Source organism: Trichechus manatus, unplaced genomic scaffold, assembly GCF_000243295.1.
Source record: "Trichechus manatus latirostris isolate Lorelei unplaced genomic scaffold, TriManLat1.0 scaffold00009, whole genome shotgun sequence".
Taxonomy (NCBI): Eukaryota; Metazoa; Chordata; class Mammalia; order Sirenia; family Trichechidae; genus Trichechus; species Trichechus manatus.
The window spans coordinates 2,941,242-2,958,113 of NW_004443945.1; the positions used below are offsets into that span (position 1 = coordinate 2,941,242).

A 16,872-nucleotide genomic window follows, 5' to 3' on the forward strand; every position below is an offset into this window, starting at 1 on the left:
GGCACTGTCTTCAGGGAGTGGCCCCCACAGAGGAGGGTGTGAGTGCACATCCTGCCAGGCAGCTTCTGGATATGAATTCATTTTGTAGAAAATGTTATTCAAAACACTGACAGCCAAGGGACATGAATTATCGAGAGGATGTGAAAGCAGCCTAGGTACCCTTGTGATCATCCTCCCTGCCCAGGAAGGCTAGCGAGCCCTAGGAACAGCCCTCATGGGGGTGCCAGTCCCTCTTCTTTGGGAAGTTCATCCTTCTGTTGGGTAGTGCCGGTTAGAACAAACCACTTCTGATTTCAGACCAGCTGCGTCTTGGACAAACACCTGCCATGCAAACTGAAGGCCACCCAGACTTCTTACATGATGGCTCTTTCCTCTTTTCTTTCCCAGGGGCAGCCTGTATCCTTGGCGTACATTGGACTGGAAGTCATAATTTCTTCCTCTACTCACTTCACCGAACTCTGAAGGATAAAGTTGGCATGTTATCGCTGAGATGGGAGTTGCCTATGCTCAGTGCTCTCAGAACATGTGCTTCTTGGGCTTGGCTGAGATTGTGTGACTGACACAATAGTGTCACTTTAGGGGGCCCGAAGTGGGTGACTCAGTGCTGTGGTGTGACCCCAGGGGTCTGGCCTTAAACTTTCATGTTTCTTAAAGATGATAGGTCAACAGGGACACAGTCCAGAGTCAGGCTCACAGGGCCCCTAAGGTAGCTAAGGTGAAAGAGGGTGGCTTGGCATGGGAAGGGCAGCTCCCATCCCATGCACCTGTTTGCAAACCATTAGCGTCAGGCCAGTAACTCCCAGGCCCCAAACCCCTATTTTATGGTCTGAAACAAGAGCTAATTACACCATCCCTATCTACTGCATGCATTTGCTATGAATAGCAAAATCCAGAGTTGCTGTATGTAAAAGCTCTTTGAAGTTGAAAAATGTTAAGAAAATATAGGGTGGTGGTTGTTGTTTTAGGGAGCCCTGGTGGGGCAGTGGTTAAGCGCTGGGCTGCTAACAGAAAGGTGGGCAGTTCGAACCCACTAGCCGCTCCAAGGGAGACAGATGCAGCAATCTGCTTCCATAAAGATTTACAGTCTTGGAAACCCCATGAGGCAGTTCTTCTCTGACCTGTAGGGTCACTACAAGTTGGAATTCGACTCGATGGCAGTGGGGGTGGGTTGTTATGTATTTATTTATTTATTTTACAAATTAACAGAGGCAGTTGTGTAAGTGAGTTCACTTTGTGGTAATTCCTTAAACTGCACATTTATGTTATACTTTAGTATACTTCAAAAGTAATGTTAAAAAATTCACAGAGAAGGGATTTCTATCCATCTCTCCCTCTCCCAAGTAGCCTGGCTTATAATCTAAACTTCTGTACTGACTGGGCATACATTTACTTCTCTGCCTCAGCTTCCTCATCTGTAAAACGGGGGTGCTAATAGCACCTACCTCATAGGATCCATGTGAGAATTAAATGAAATTTAACAGTGTTTAGCACCTAGCACCCAAACCAAAACCCACTGCCATTAAGTCGATTCCAACTCAGCAACTGTCGTGGATTGAATTATGTCCCCCCAAAAATGTGTGTGTCAGTTTGGCTGGGCCATGATTCCTGGTACTGTGTGAGTTTCTTATATGTTGTAAATCCTGACTCTGTGATGTTAATGAGGGAGAATGGGTGGCAGTTGTGTTAGTAAGGCAGGACTCAATCTACAAGATTGGATTGTGTCCTAAGGCAGTCTCTTGAGATATAAAAGAGAGAAGTGAACAGAGAGACAGGGGGACCTCATACCACCAAGAAAGCAGTGCCAGGAGCAGAGCGCGTACTTTGAAACCGGGGTCCCTGTGCAGAGAAGCTCCTAGTCCGGGGGAACATCAGTGAGAAGGCCCACAGAGAAAGAAAGCCTTCCCCTGGAGCTGACACCCAGAATTTGGACTTTCAGCCTACTTTACTGTGAGGAAATAAATTTCTCTTTGTTAAAGCCATCCACTTGCGGTATCTATGTTATAGCAGCACTACAAAACTAAGACAGCAATCCTATAGGACAGAGTAGAACCGCCCCATAGGGTTTCCCAAGCAGCAGCTAGTGGATTCAAACTACCAACCTTTTGGTTAGCAGCCAAGCTCTTAATCACTGTGCTACCAGGGCTCGCTGCAGGCACCTAGCAAGTAATCATTAAATGTTAGTTGTAGAATAACAGTACAACTTACTATTATATTATCCTAAAGAAGAAGAATAGCATTGCATGGAGAGGAGAGAGATGGTGAGTCTAGACAGGTACTCTTGGTGCCCATGCCCTGGACAGGTAGACTAGTCTGGGTCTCGAGTTGTCCAGGTGGAGTTGATGGGTGGGTGCAGGGTCCAGGGGGGCATCCTGGTGAGTAGTGTCATCCCCCCTAGACCCCGAAGGTGTGTGGCCATGTGCAGCACCCATTGTAGCCTCTGCTCTCAGCAGCTCCTGCTCCTACCTGGTGCTGGCATGTGAGGACGGTGTGCTCACACTGTGGGACCTGGCTGAAGGTGAGCCCCCTACCTCTCTGCCTAACACCTAGGTGGGTCTCCAGGCAACAAGGCACCAGGAGCTCTGGAATTCCTATAGGCTCTGGTCCTTCTGTTACCTCTGTGTTCTTAAAGTTACCTTGGGGCGTGGGTCCTGCTGTCTCATCCATTCTTTGTATAAACATTTATTGAACTTAATATGTGCTGCTAGGAGCCCTGATAGTGCAGTGGTTAAGAGCTACGGCTGCTAACCAAAAGGTCGGCAGTTCGAATCCACCAGCTGCTCCGTGGAAACCCTAGGGGCCGTTCTATGCTGTCCTCTAGGTCTCTATGAGTCAGAATCAACTTGATGGCAATGGGTTTGGGGTTTTTGTTTTAATATGTGCTGAAGCTTCCCATATTTATTGCGGGCTTGCTCTGTGCTTGGCACTGTACCAGGTCCTGGAAGTAAGACCATTACCTTCATTATCACACTCCAGTGAAGAAGTGTTTTCTAGCACAGTGTGCAATGTCATGGTGGCCTCAGCCTCTTCCTCCCAGCCCCCAAACTATCAAAATGAGCATGTTTTCTTTCCTGCTACTCCACCCCACCCCATTCATCAGGATCCTCATCAATATTGGAGCTTGGAGACCTATCAAGCAGTCAGTGTGAGACCAACAGCCCTCCTTGGTGGAGCCCCAGGGTCCTGGTCCAGCTTTGCAGGTGCAGAAAATCAGTGGTATCCATTTACCCTAAACTGATCAGCTGCTAGAGAAGTCTGCTTCTAACCAAACTTTTAAAAAAGTGATTAGTGAGTCAGTTATTTATCATTTTACAATGGGAAATATGTTCCACTCAAGTGTGGAGTGGCCCATCTTCTGGGGCAGCCCTCCCGGAAGGCAAACCAGCGACAGTGCCCTGTTCACTGGGGAGCTCCTGATCAGAAAAGGAGCTGCCTGTCCTCAGGTAGGCTTCTGTCAAGCCAGTGGAACTCACTTGGCTATTTCCATCTGAAGATCTTAGTGGTAGTTTAGAATAATAGGACCTTCTCCCCACATGGTGCTAAGATAAATACGGACTAAAGGTCCTCCTGAATTTTATTTATTGCATCCACCACATTATTATAATAGCCAAAGAGATTTCAAAGAAAGAATGATCATAATTTCACAAGCACTTGCCCATTAACTTGTTTTCATTTTTTCAGATATTGATGAATTATTGCTGCTTGGCCACACACACAAAGACCTCTTTCCTTTTCTGAAACCTCTCCCCCTCTCCTGCTGTACCTTTACAACCAGCTGTCAGCTGTAGCTCAATATCTACCTGGGCTGTAGCTTCCTTCTGTTCCAATGCTGGCTCTGCCCTCCTCCAGAGGCTTGGTTGTCCCCCTCCCCAGCTCCTGTCAATACACAGAGGAGTTACCCCAGAAGGGCGCTCTTCTCTCCTCCCACTGGGCACTGGGTTTTACTGGTTTCACTCTCAGAGACTGCTCATTGCCTGATTGATTTCCTCCCCACATCTACAAGTCCCTCCCGTACTTGCAAGTCACAGACCCTGTACCCATGTCTGCATCCCCCGCCCCCATTTCTGACCTGCTTGTTTGATTTTTTTCTCCAGGTTTCCCTCTTGGGGTTGTTGCTCTTCCCGATGGATGTTTCTGCCAAAGCATTCACTTCCTAAACTACTTCTTGGTCCACAAAAGACGGAACGTGTATCCTGAGGGTCAAGTGAAATCCAAAATGAAATGTGTGGTGCTATGCACAGATGCCTCCCTCCATCTGGTGACAGCCAACGGGACCAAAGGACCCACCATCAGTGTGCTTGTTGAGAGGTCAGTGGCTTGAGGGCAGGACGGAGCAAAGATCCACCAGACAGATGATCCCAATTTAATAGCATAAAACCGATAACCTCTCCAACTAGGGTCCACTTTCCCTAGAGTCATCACTCTCCCCATGAGCTCTTCAAGATCTCCAATGTCTTTTTTGCTTTTGTATGTATTTCTTTTGATAAAATTGTATGATGGTACAAAATGATATCTTTTATATCCAGAATTACCATAAAGAGGATTATTTCTGCAAAAATAGTCTAGCCTTTCATCAGTTTCCATAAGAGTCTCTCTCTTTTTAAATTGTGAGATATGCATGCAAGTGGATTCTATACAATGTATATATAAGGTGTGAAGAATAATGAGCTAAATACCCCTATACCCACCACCAAGCTTAAGAATTAGAGTATTTCCAATTCCATTAAGGCTCCCTGCGTGCCTCTCCTTGATCACATCCTTCTCTTTTCTCCCCTAAAGGTAACCAGCTTATTAAGCACGTATTGCCACATAACAAACCATCCCAAAACTTAGTGGCTTAAGACAATAATTATTTAGCCTTGATTCTATAGGTCAGCACTTTGTTCTGAGCTCAGTTGGGCAGTTCTTCTGTTGGTCTTGCCTAGGATCTCACAGGTACCTGCACATGTTAGGCAGTTGGTAGGCTGTTGGCCAGGGCACCTTGGTTCTCTTCCTAATGGCCTCTCCAGCAGGCTAGCTGAAGCTTCACCACATGGTAATCTAAGGGTTACCAGCAACAAGAGAAAGCAGCCCCAATGTACAAATGCTTTTCAAGCTTTGCTTGTGTTATTGTTGTTAGCAGCTGTCAAGTCTGCCCTCAACTCATGGTGACCCCATGGACAACAAAACAAAACACTGCCTGGTCCTGTGCCATCTCCATGATCTGCCACATATCAGACCATTGTGATCCATAGGGGTTTCATTGGCTGATTTTTCAGAAGTAGATCACCAAGCCTTTTTTCCTAGTTTATCTTGGTCAGGAAGCTCTATTGAAACCCACTCAGCATCATAGCAACGCAGAAGCCTCCACTGACAAATGGGTGGTGGCTGCACATGAGGTTCATTGGCCAGGAAATCAAACCCATATCTCCTGCATGGAAGGCCAGAATTCTACCACTGAATGATCCCTGCCCACCTCTGCTTCTGGTACATTTGCTAATGCTTCACTGGGCAAAGCTAGTCACATGACCAAGCCAAGATTCCTGCAGTGGAGAAATAGACACTACCTTTTGATGGGAGGAGTACCAGATATTATGGCCAGTTTTTTTTCAATCTACCACATCATTTTCCTAAATTAGTCATTCTATTGCTTTCCTTTAAGGGTTAACCACACACACGACTGTATCCAAACACTATATCGTTTAGCTTTGCATGTATAAGGAACTTATAAATGGAATCATATTCTATATATTCTCCAACTTGTTTTTTGATGCTGTTTATTCTGTAGCTTGCTTCACAGCATGGTTCATGAGAGTCGTACATGTAGCCCCAGTTCTTTTATTTTCATTGTTGCATTTCATCCCCTTGTATAGATATACCACAATTATTTAAGCTTTCTCCTACCAGTGGATATTTGGATTGTTCCTACTTTTTTGCTACTATGAACAGTCTTCTTCATATCTCCTGGTGCTCATGTGCAACAGCTTCTCCAGGATATCTGCCTAGGAGAGAATAGCAAAACTTTAAAATACTTCCAGGGGCCGAATATCTGTGTGTCTGCTTGTTTCCTGTAGGCCTGTAAAGCACCTGAATGAAACCATCTGTGCAGTGGCCCCGGTCCCAGCCTTACCTGGCATGGTAGGTTCCCAGTGCCTCTCATTCTTCTTCAGTGAATTTGTTCATTTTTTTCCTTCAAAAAATATTTTCTGAAGACCTACTGTGTGCCAGGCACTGGACTAGCTTTTGGCTATACAGATATGAAAGACAAAGTCCCTGCCCTCAGGGAGCTCACAGTTCAGTTGGAAAGGCAGACAAGTCACCAGGCAGCCACCATAGAGCATGAGAAGGGCTACGATATGATTATGCATGGATGCCACAGGACAGAGACAGGAGCTACCTACCTGAACCTGTGGAAGTCAGCAGGGAGTGGGGTGTGGCTTTCTGGAGGAAGTGACATCTGAGCTGAGCCAAGCTGAGCCAGGGGGAGCTGAGAAGGCAGCCCCATGGAGGCAAGAGAGCACTGTGTGTCCCAGGCATCACAGGAAGCTCAGAGTAGCTGCAGGTCAGATTTGTGGGGAGTGTGGAGGGGGAGAAACTGGGGAATGGACTCGACCTTGCATGAGATGGGGATTGACACAGCAAGAGGTTAAAGCTAGGGCACAGCATATCCAGAGAAGGGATGAGAGTGAAGAGGTGTTCGTGAGGAGATGGATTTCACAATTCTGGGCTAGCCAAAGGGGAGGGAGGCGTCACAGCTGATCTTGGCTTGGGGTCTCCACGAAGTGGATTTAGTAATCCTTACAGGGCCCACTGGAACACGGGCCTGGAGGAAAGTCTGATTTCCAGTATGGCCCTGCTGAATGAAAGGGGTCTATAGGACACACAGAGGAGGTTCCAAGAGAGCCCGGATTAAAAATGTAGGTTTGGTGCTCACCACCCCGTTAGTGAGTGGTGGTTGAAGCCATGGGTGCAACAGGTCCCCCAGTCAAAGAGAGGAGGTGAGTAGGAAACAGGTTCCCTGAGGGTGCTGCCATCATTTACAGGACAGGCAGAGGAAAGTGAACTCACAGCAGGGCTGAGAGGGACACGCACGGAAACCCAGGAGAGAGTAGGTCCCGGAAACTCAGAAGTTTTAAGAAGGTGAGAGCAGTGGCCTGTGCTGCAGAAAAACCACGGACAGTGAAACCTGTGAGAACCAGGACTCGTCAGGATGGCCTTGTTTTTCCAGGTCTCGCAAGTTTTCCGCCTTTGACAGGGTGCAGTCTTAAACCACTTTTCTATCGCTCATTTTAGTGAAAAATATTTGAGTTTTCCTTCTCTGACAGGTTTCCACCTTACATAGATTCCAACTTTTGCAGGTCTTACTGTACCTCATGGAGAACGGTGTCCTAGGCAGGGTGGGCCAATGGTCAGTGAGTGGAGGTGGAGGAGTGGAGATGCTGAGTAAAGACATTCTCTCAAGGCGTTTGAATGTGAAGGGAAAGAAGAAGTGGCTGAAGGAGGCTAAAGGGTCAAGGAAGGGCATCCTAAGGATTGGAGTGAGTTTAGAAGGTTCATCTACAGAGAAGAAAGAGCCCAGGCAAGAGAGAAGCCCCATCTCAGATCTCGGGCAAGAAAGGGTCTACTGGATTGGGCAGGGTCTCGGAGATGGGGAGGAAAGGGCATCAGAGACAGTTGCAGAACTGAGTCCTGACCACATGTAGAGGGAGAGCTCTCTGGTAGAGATGCCAGGGGAGCAGGAAAGAGGAGCCAAGGCTATGGGGGAAGAACAGCACTGGATCAAAGCCAGCACCCGGATGTGGGCCTATCTGCTGATGGTAACAGCAGGGTGAGCACAGTGGATGCACATGTTTCTGCCATTCCCTGAGACAGGCTGGGTGGACCCAGAGACTGGGTGCACAAGAGCCAGATAAATTCTCTCTCTGCTTCCATTTTTTATGTCCAGCTGCTTCCATACTGAGGTGAACTCTAAACTACCTTCCTGTGGTGACAGAGTCCAGTAGAAGTTTCTACTCACCGTCTGTTTGCTTCCAGCTGCTGATCTTTTCCTGGAACGGCTCTGTGCGCCTCATGGATGTGGCCAAGTCTGAAATCCTCTGTGCCTTTGCTCCGCCCAGATCCTACCACCTGGCAGTCCCCTGGAAGCCAGTATTTGTTGTGTCTTTACACCATCCATGTTTCCTGCTTCGAGGTATGGAAGGGGACCATGCCCAGACCTGTGGCCACTGACAGTTTCCCTGACTTCTCTGTCCTCTCACAAAGTACGAGGTGGCCCCATTCCCATTCCCTCCACCACAGGCCAAGAGGACATTGCAGGTCAGTCCTCACATTTTGTCAAAATACCTGGCAAGGTCTTCTTTCTGGACTCCTCCTCTGATCAAATGAGCCCCTCAAAGCCCAATGCAGAGACCCAGCCTTTATAAACAGCAGCACCCATATACCCACCTGGGCCTGGGGCCTCTTGTCCTCCCTAGGCTGCCCACCACCACACAGACCATCGAGAAAGCAATCATTATAGAGAACATGAGGCTCTGGTTTCTTTTCAGGAGACCATCCAGATGAAATTGAATGCACCAGCAATGCCAAGAAGATCAGAAATTCTATTTTCTATTTTAATTTCGAGGCCTACCCACTCCTGGAAGAGATCTCAGGAAACTGCACCATTCCTCAGAGTGACTTGACAGATAACAAGGCCTTCTCCGAGACGCTGCCTTTGGAGAAGAGATGCGAGCACTTCCTCCAGAAGAGGTAAAGAGTTCTGTGTCTACATCCCATCCTGGTATCTGGGGTTGTCTCTGGGTTGCGGGAAGTGGGGTTTGTTTGATGGTAAGATCCTTTCAGCATTTAAATTCTCCCTTATATGAATGATTCCACCATATTGTAGCCCATGAGCCACACTCCGCTTCATGTTCGGGTTGGTAGAAGAGGAGTAATGAATTCGACTGGTAGAAAACAAGGGCTTCCACTTGGTGCATTCTTTCTGTCAAGACCATCTTTTCTTTTTACTTTCTCAAATTTCTTACTAAAGAACAACAACAACAACAGAAAAGACATGTTTGGACTATTAGATACAATCATTTCAGACAGGGGTTGGCAAACTTACAGCCTGTGTGCCAAATCCATCCCACTGCCTATTTTTGTAAATAAAGTTTTATTGGAACACAGCCATACTCATTTGCTTACATATTAATCTATGCCTGCTTATGAGCTGCAGCTGCAAAGCTGAATAGTTGGAGCAGAGATCATATGACCCATAAAACCTAAAATATTTACTATCTGGCCCGTCACAGAAAATGTTTGCCAACCCCTCATCTAAAGTCCCTTTTCTTTATCCATCATCTAGAGCACAGTTCTACTTTGACACACATGGGGTCACTGTGGGTCACAGTCAACTCTACAGTAATTTGTTTGGTTTTTATGACAATGATGGGGATATTGGTGGTTTGGTGGTAGAGTTCTGACCTTCCATGCGGGGGCCCAAGTTCAGTTTCTGGCTAGTGCACCTCATGTGCAGCCAGTGTCCATCTGTCATTGGTGGTTGGTGTGTTGCTATGATGTTGAACAGGTCTCAACAGTGCTTTCAGACTAAGACAGACTAGGAAGAAAAGCCTGGCTATCTGCTGAAAACCAGCTAATAAAAATCCTATGGATCACCATGGTCCAATCTGCAACCAATGATGGGAACGGTGCAGGACCGGGCAGCGTTTCATTCCATTGTGCGTGGGGCCGCAATGAGCAGAGGGTTGACTCTACGGCAGCTAACAACAACAAGATGACAGTGATGATGGTTGCCTCCCTGTGAGCCCCGTTTCATTCCTGGGAAAATTCTGAACATTAACACTAGGTGGCCCTCCAGCTCCTCCTTGCTTTCCTTCTCCTGACTGCATTTATTCACTGTAGTTATGTCAGCTTGTGTTGTGGCTTGCTTGGATGGCTTTCAGTATCTCATGGAGGGAAGCGTGCTCATTTATCAGAAGAATATGGGAACATGGGTCTTAGGAGGAGAGGCACAATGAAGAAGGGGACACCTGACATGCCCCTGATTAAAATTTCCACGGAATGCTCAGCTCTTCCTCACATGGAGGTTTCTGATTTTGACCCTTGATTGACTTGTCCTCAGAAGATGCAGCTGAATAATTTAGAGGTGAAGGCTCATGATGTCTACAACTTACTGTCAAATGGTTTAGGAAAATAGACATAGGAGCCCTGGTGGCGCAGTGGTTAAATACGTGGCTGCTAACAGAAAGGTTGGCGATTTGAACCAGTGCTTCAAACCAGTTCCATTCTTGTTCGAACCCCTGCTGAGAATTTGCATTTCTAACAAGTTCCCTGCTGAGAATTTGCATTTCCACCCGATATACTGAATCAGAATCTACATTTTAACAAGATCCCCAGGTGATTCTTATGTATAATTTTCTGGGAACTTGTTAGAAATGCAACTGGTTTGAACCCACCAGCTACTCCAGAGAGGGAGAGATGTGGCAGTCTGCTTCCTTAAAGATGACAGCCTTGGAACCCTATGGGGCAGTTCTACTCTGTCCTGTAGGGTCACTCTTAGTTGGAATCGACTCAGTGGCAATGGGTTTGGTTTTGGTTTTTAGAGAAAGAGAGGGAGATAGAATATTAACCACCTGTGTATCTAGGTGAAGGTTCATGGTAGCATTCTTGCAACTTTTCTATAGATTTGAAATTAAAGAAAAAGGAAAAAAAGGGAGGAAATGCCCTATAATGTTGTAAATTATTATAATAAATTTTATGAAATATTATTTACAGTCTAGTCCTGATTTTTAATAAAAGAGAAAAGACGAGAAATATGTATACCATTAGTGTAAATGGTTTTATTTGGGTGATGGAATTATATGTGATATTTTTCTTTGTATTTTTCCTATTTGAAACTTTTCTACAAAAAATATGCAACATTTAGATAAATACATTAAAAGTAGTCATGAAACCAAACAAAAAGTCAAGAGTGGGAGGTTAGGCCATGGCTGTAACAAAGCGGTTCTCCTGGGTGGGGGTCATGGCATGGAGCTTTCTGGTGCTCTCGCCTGATGAGGCTCAGGAAACTCTTCATTTAATGAGCTTGTTTCTGTTTCTGTGATTTCTTATCCAATCCCCTTTTTTTACTGGCGAAGAAAGAGAGAGCCCCAATTTACCCAAAGTTTAAAGCGGGTACCCCACCTGTCAGAATGGGGCCAGCGCTAGCAGCTCCAGCTCTCGGCGGCTCACCTCCTGGCGGCTCTGCCTCAGTCCCTCATCGACATTTCTCCCCCGCAGCCAAGGCGCAAGTGGCAGTTGGTCCTCAGACCCCTGTGGAACCTTGCTTAGCCCATGAAAGTGGCTTCAAGTGTAGAACTATTACCGTAACAGAGTAATTTCCCATTCAAAAAATTATATTATTTCTGATATAAGTTATCTATGCGCTTGTAGAAATTTGGAAAACAGGAAAATACAAATAAGAAAATTTAAATAACTCACAATGCCACTACCAAAAATCACCAACAGTGCCATTAATATGCTACTGAATTTCCTTCCAGGCTTTTTCGCCTGGAAGTTTTACTAAGACGAGGTCATATTTCATACTCACTTTTTTATCTGACTTTATGTCACTCAAGAATATAACTTAATGATTTTTTCATTTTGTTAAGGAAAACATCTTTGTAAACATAGTTTTAATGCCTGTGGAATATTCCATGGGAAGGGTGTCTGTAATGTCCTTCACCACTCCCCTGTGGTTGGACCTGTTCTGACAAGAAGAAGAGTTGTTTCTGTCCTGACTTCCCCAGTCTCCAGAATACCAGAGGGCCACCTCACCTCCCACCTTCTCCTTCCCCACTGTCTCTTCTCCCTGTCAACACAGCTTAGCTCCGAGGCTCCACATCCCACTCCCTCCCCAACAAGGCCCCACACGCTGGGTGGGGTGGAGAGGAATGCCTTCTGAGGAACCTTCTGCAGGGAAGAGGGCTGGAGCCAGTGAGGCTGGTCAAGTGGGGCATTGGTGGCTGGGGCAGAGTGAACTTTGGGGACTGGGAGAGCTAACGGTCCACAGCAGGAACTGGGAGGGGACGCAGTGTTTAGTTGGGGGCAGGCCTGGGTTCCCAGGCACCCTTAGGGATCTGATTTGAGGGAACATTTACTTGGACCTGGTCACAGTATTCGAATTACATCTCTTGTGGCAACTCATTTTCTGAGTCAACTCCCAGAGAGAAATTGGGAAACGCTATGATCTGAAGAAACCTTTCCTGTTCTACTTGCTCTAAGATCTGATTTCTGGGTCTTTCCCAAAGAGCATTCTCCTACCCTGCCACTCAACATTTTTTTATAAGAAATTTCAAACATATAGCAACTTAGAAAAAAATTTTCAGTAAACACTCACAACCTAGATTATCATTAACATTTTACTGTGCTTGTTTTATCACAAATCTCCATGTCCCAAGGATTTTAGTGTCTTTTTTTCTGCTTACTCCTTGAGTCTGAAACAGTCTCCACTGGCCCTAAAACTGGGTGAAACTTTAAGGCAATGGGATCATGTGGTAATAGACTCAAAGTTGCAGACTTGCAATAGTCTGTCCCAATTGTTTTTGCAAAACACGCACTGGGACTTCTGTCAGCAGTCAGTGTGAAACTGAGTAGTCTTCAGGGCTTGAGAGGAGGCAAGTCAGTGCCAATGTCAACCCAGACCTCCAGGGGATGCCATTTCCATTTGGCACCACTCCCTGTCTGCTTTAGTGTCCGCCATCTCTGGCTGGGTCATCCTTCTTTTGATAACACAGACAATAAAAAAAACAAAAAACCAAAGCCATTGCCGTTGAGTCAATTCCAACTCATAGCCACCCTATAGGACAGAGTAGAATGGCCCAGTAGGGTTTCCAAGGAGCAGCTGGTGGATTCGAACTGCCAGCCTTTTGGTTAGCAGCCAGATGCTTCACCACTGCACCACTGGGCTCCTTTTGATCACAAGGAGACAGAAATTTCAGGACACCAATAAACGGACAAAAACAAAGGGCCCCTCTCTCACTTTATTCCCTGTCAAATACAAGATCAAGCAAGATCCAGGTTCTACCCATCCAGCTTTCAGCTAGAAGGTGGGTTTCTGAGATGACCCCATAGTCCCAGACCCACAGTGTACCCAGCTCTCTGGGTGAGGAGGTGGGCAGGCCCTGTGTGGACACCAGCTGACCAGCTTCTAGCACAACTGGATGAGGTCAAGGGATGATATTCTGACTGCCCCCCCCAACTATCCCTGAGGTGGAATGTGTGGGCCAGTGGTGTCAGCAAATCCTATTGCCTTTCTTGAGAAACAAAGGGAATCGCTCCCAAAATTATTTATAGATTCCTAGACCCCAAATTTGCAAACAGTTAAAGGCTTTGCGCAACGGATTTGCAGAAGTTCCATCTTCACTCCTGTTTTGTGGATAGACAGCCTTTCCTTTTGGAAGATGCACACACACCCCTTGTCACTACTTTGCTTAAAAGCAGTAGACAAATGTTGTAGTTTGTTATGCCATCGTGGGAAGGAAACAATCTTCGTTTACTGCTGGTGGAGGGAGGTACATCAGGCTCCATAGATGGCTTTTTCCAGAGGGTCCCTGTAAAACCCACCTGCCGGTCAGTGCCAGTATCAGATGAACCAGACATCTGCTCCACTCCTTCCATGGCTGCTGAGCACATGCTACGTAGCACACACCACGTAAGCACCTCACCAAGCTTTCATATGCTCCCTCCACATAACAGCCCACCCCCCAGACCACCACCACTCACCAAACCATCACTCACACCTCCTGTCACCTCTGGCTCTCAGTGGATAACCTCGTCTCCTGCTTCCCAGAGAACTTCAGTCGCTCGGCTGTCCCTCACCTGGTCACCCCACCCCAGCTCTCCAGTCCAACCCACCTCCTGACTCAGAGAAAGAGGCACCCTGCTCACTGATACTTCCTCCTGGATCCCTGGTCCCAGGCCACCACCTTCCGTAGGACACTAAGCCCTTGCTTCCTTAGTCTCTCCTCTTCCCTCCCGTAGGCAACCTCCTCCCCTCCACTGACTTGTCCTAATCATGGAGTAATGTCTCCATGTTCCCATGTTAAGAAACACCCCCCTCAGCTCTGCAGTCACTGATTTCTCCTCCCCTCCGAGCCAGGCTCCGGGGAAACGCAGTCAACACACCACTCCTCTGTCCTTTGCTCCCGTTTGCTCCTCCACCCACTGCAGACTGTGGGTCAGTCTGGCCCCACCTTTCCAACCAAACATCCTTACCTGGTTACTTTTGTGAGTTTTTCCTAATATTCTTGCGGTAAATTCTTAGAGGTGGGATTTCAGGCTCATGGATAGGTACATTTTAATTGTGGTTTTACCCACTGGGATCACTCCATATATGGATGGCCATGTCCTCACCCCTTCCCCATGCTGGATAAAAATTGATAGCTTATGATTATTTTAATTTGGAAATTAAGGAGCTTGCACATCTTTGTGTTGTGTATATCGTGAGTTTCTATCTCTTGCATGAATTGCCCTGGTTCATTTTCCTATGGGTGTGTTCTTTTCTTTTGGTTTTAAGAATTCTTTGTCAATATGTTGGAAGTCATTTTCCGTAGTTTGCCTTTGGGTTGGAGTTATTTTGGTTGCGTGTTCAGTCAAACAGGAGCTTGAAGTATTTATGTAGTTGGAGTTTTCCGTCTTTTCTCTTAGACTTTGCTGAGGTGATGAAGAGCCTGGAATGAATCTGGGGAGATGGGGAAGAGGAGTCAGTAGAATCCTAACTCTGGCTCCCTCTAGCTGTGTGAGTGGGGCCAAGCTTTAACCTCCCCAAACCTGTGTCCTCGTTTATAAAACAGAGGTCACAGTCGCATCTCTCAAAGGGCATTGCCTGGCACACTCAGTAAAGGTTGTTGTTGTTAGGTGCTGTCAAGTCGATTCTAACTCATAACTTCACCAGTGAAGGAGCTTGGTTTGAACACAAGCAGTTTGAGTCCAAAGCCTGAGCTTGTAACCCGCACAGAACTCAGCCTCTCACCCACACACATGCAAAACTGTCTGTGTATGAAGACGTTCATTGTAGCCCTGCTCGTCCTAGCGAAAGATGGGCAACCTAAGAGTCATCAGTAGGATAAAGGATGAGGCATATCTGTAAGTGCTTCCTGAAAGTGACTCCTGGGATATATATTCCTAGGATATATAAGCAACGGTATGTTGCATCCTTCCATTTAAGTTACAGGAAAAAAAAAAAAAGATGTGTGCATATTTATGCTTGTGTATATGTAAAAAAATGTTAAAGAGTTTATAAGAAGCTTTATAGTTGCTTTGGGAAGAGAAATTAAAAATCTTTTAATTATGTCTCCACTGGTATTATTTGATTTTTAAAAAGCAGTGCAGAGTTACTTCTTTAAGTTAACCATATTTTAATGCATTAAGCTCCAAACACATCTCCACACGGATGTCTCACATACAGAGCCTCAAAACAAACCCAAAGCCACAATCATTGTATCTCCCTCCAAAAGTGCTTCTGGTTCTGTTTGTCCTAAGCTTTTTAAGCCCTCCCACTCACTAAGGCCCCGAGGCAGAAACCTGGGTGGCGCCCTGTACTCCCTCCCCACCACACCCCACCCCCTCTTCAAAACAGAGACCCCCTCCACCTGCTAACAGAGGCCATCTCCAGATGCTGAATAAGGGGTGAATCTGGGATTCTCGGATTTTTCTATACTGAACATGCATTTATTTGTTATTCTAAAAAAGCCAAAACTCTTATTTTTTAAAAGACTCAATTCAGTCATCTCATCTTCTTTGAGGACCCCCCAGGCAAGTTGATCTCACCGTTATTGCTGAGTATTTAAGTGCATCCTATTGAAAATGTTCCTTCACTCTGTTGCCCTTACTAAATTGAGGAGAGGGGCTGTCTTACTCACTTTGGTGTTCCCAGCACTTGCACCACTTGTAGATGCTGAGGAAATGTTGGTTAAGTGGAATTGTTGGCGTTATTGGTCCATGCAAAGGTTTAACTGGACTTCTAGTCCCTGAATTAACCATCCCTTCTGCAACCTCATGGTCTAGCATGCCAGACCTGTCATTCCCTCAATACAGTGTCTGCTATGTACCATGCTAGGTCCTGAAGACACAGAGCTGAAGCAGATATGTCATCTTGGAGTTTCTTGAATTAGCACAAGAGTGGTCAAGGTCTTCTCTGGGGACCTGGGGGCCGGGCGCTGCAGCATAAAGCAGGTTCCTCTTATGTCCCGTTGTGTGGCCCACAGGTTTGAGAAGGTGAAGAAGAACACGATGAGAGATCAAGAGCACTGGGCCCGGCTTCAGAAGTACTCCTTGATTCTCCAAAGAGAGGGCTTTATGAAGTGACACGGCCACCACCCCGGCGCCCTCTGAGAAGGCTTCTGCCACCCAGCAGCTGTTCCTCAGGACATCCTGAGTAGAAAGCACTTGGTGACAAGGGGTCTGGACTTGCAGTCTGGGACCATTGCAAAGCCTGCAGGGAGAAAGGCACTATCTTGGGGGCCTTCGGCCACTAAGCCTCTTGTCAGAGCCCTCAGGTGGGCAGGATGTGTTTCCCAAATAAACAGTGGTATTGTTTCCAGAAGCTAAAGTTTCTGTGGTTTATGACTCATTGTTCGTACCCAATCCAGACCCCAGCAGGGCCCAGCCAATGATTCCAATGAGAGTCCCAGGTTTTCTGAGGGTTGCTCAACTCCTAGGCCCAGGAGACTCTTTTGTCAAATGAGCAAGATGCCCAATACGGCCCGGATAGTATGTGGCCCTCTTTTCTCTCCACCCACTTTATTCCCCTGCCTATGCTGGTTCATAACTTTTTCAGAATTGTTTTGAAGCGTCGGAGGTTCTGAGGGGGTGAATAACTGGCTGCCTGTGGCCACACAGGTGTGAGAGGCAGAGCAG

The 16,872-nt window shown here is 46.5% G+C and overlaps 1 protein-coding gene across 2 annotated transcripts in view; it reads left to right on the top strand.

Moving 5' to 3' along the window:
• WDR93 (WD repeat domain 93) overlaps positions 1-16,320 on the top strand; it is a 43,768-nt gene extending 27,448 nt beyond the window's left edge. Inside the window, exons 10-16 of one of the 2 annotated variants that reach the window (XM_023725710.1) lie at positions 388-474; positions 2,396-2,519; positions 4,177-4,305; positions 6,051-6,114; positions 8,011-8,167; positions 8,523-8,724; positions 16,221-16,320. In XM_023725710.1, the coding sequence (XP_023581478.1) occupies positions 388-474; positions 2,396-2,519; positions 4,177-4,305; positions 6,051-6,114; positions 8,011-8,167; positions 8,523-8,724; positions 16,221-16,320 (863 nt within the window). Of the gene's footprint in view, positions 1-387; positions 475-2,395; positions 2,520-4,091; positions 4,306-6,050; positions 6,115-8,010; positions 8,168-8,522; positions 8,725-16,220 lie in introns of both variants that reach the window. The other variant, XM_004370805.2, reaches the window with a different exon arrangement.
• Positions 16,321-16,872: the final 552 nt, after the last annotated feature.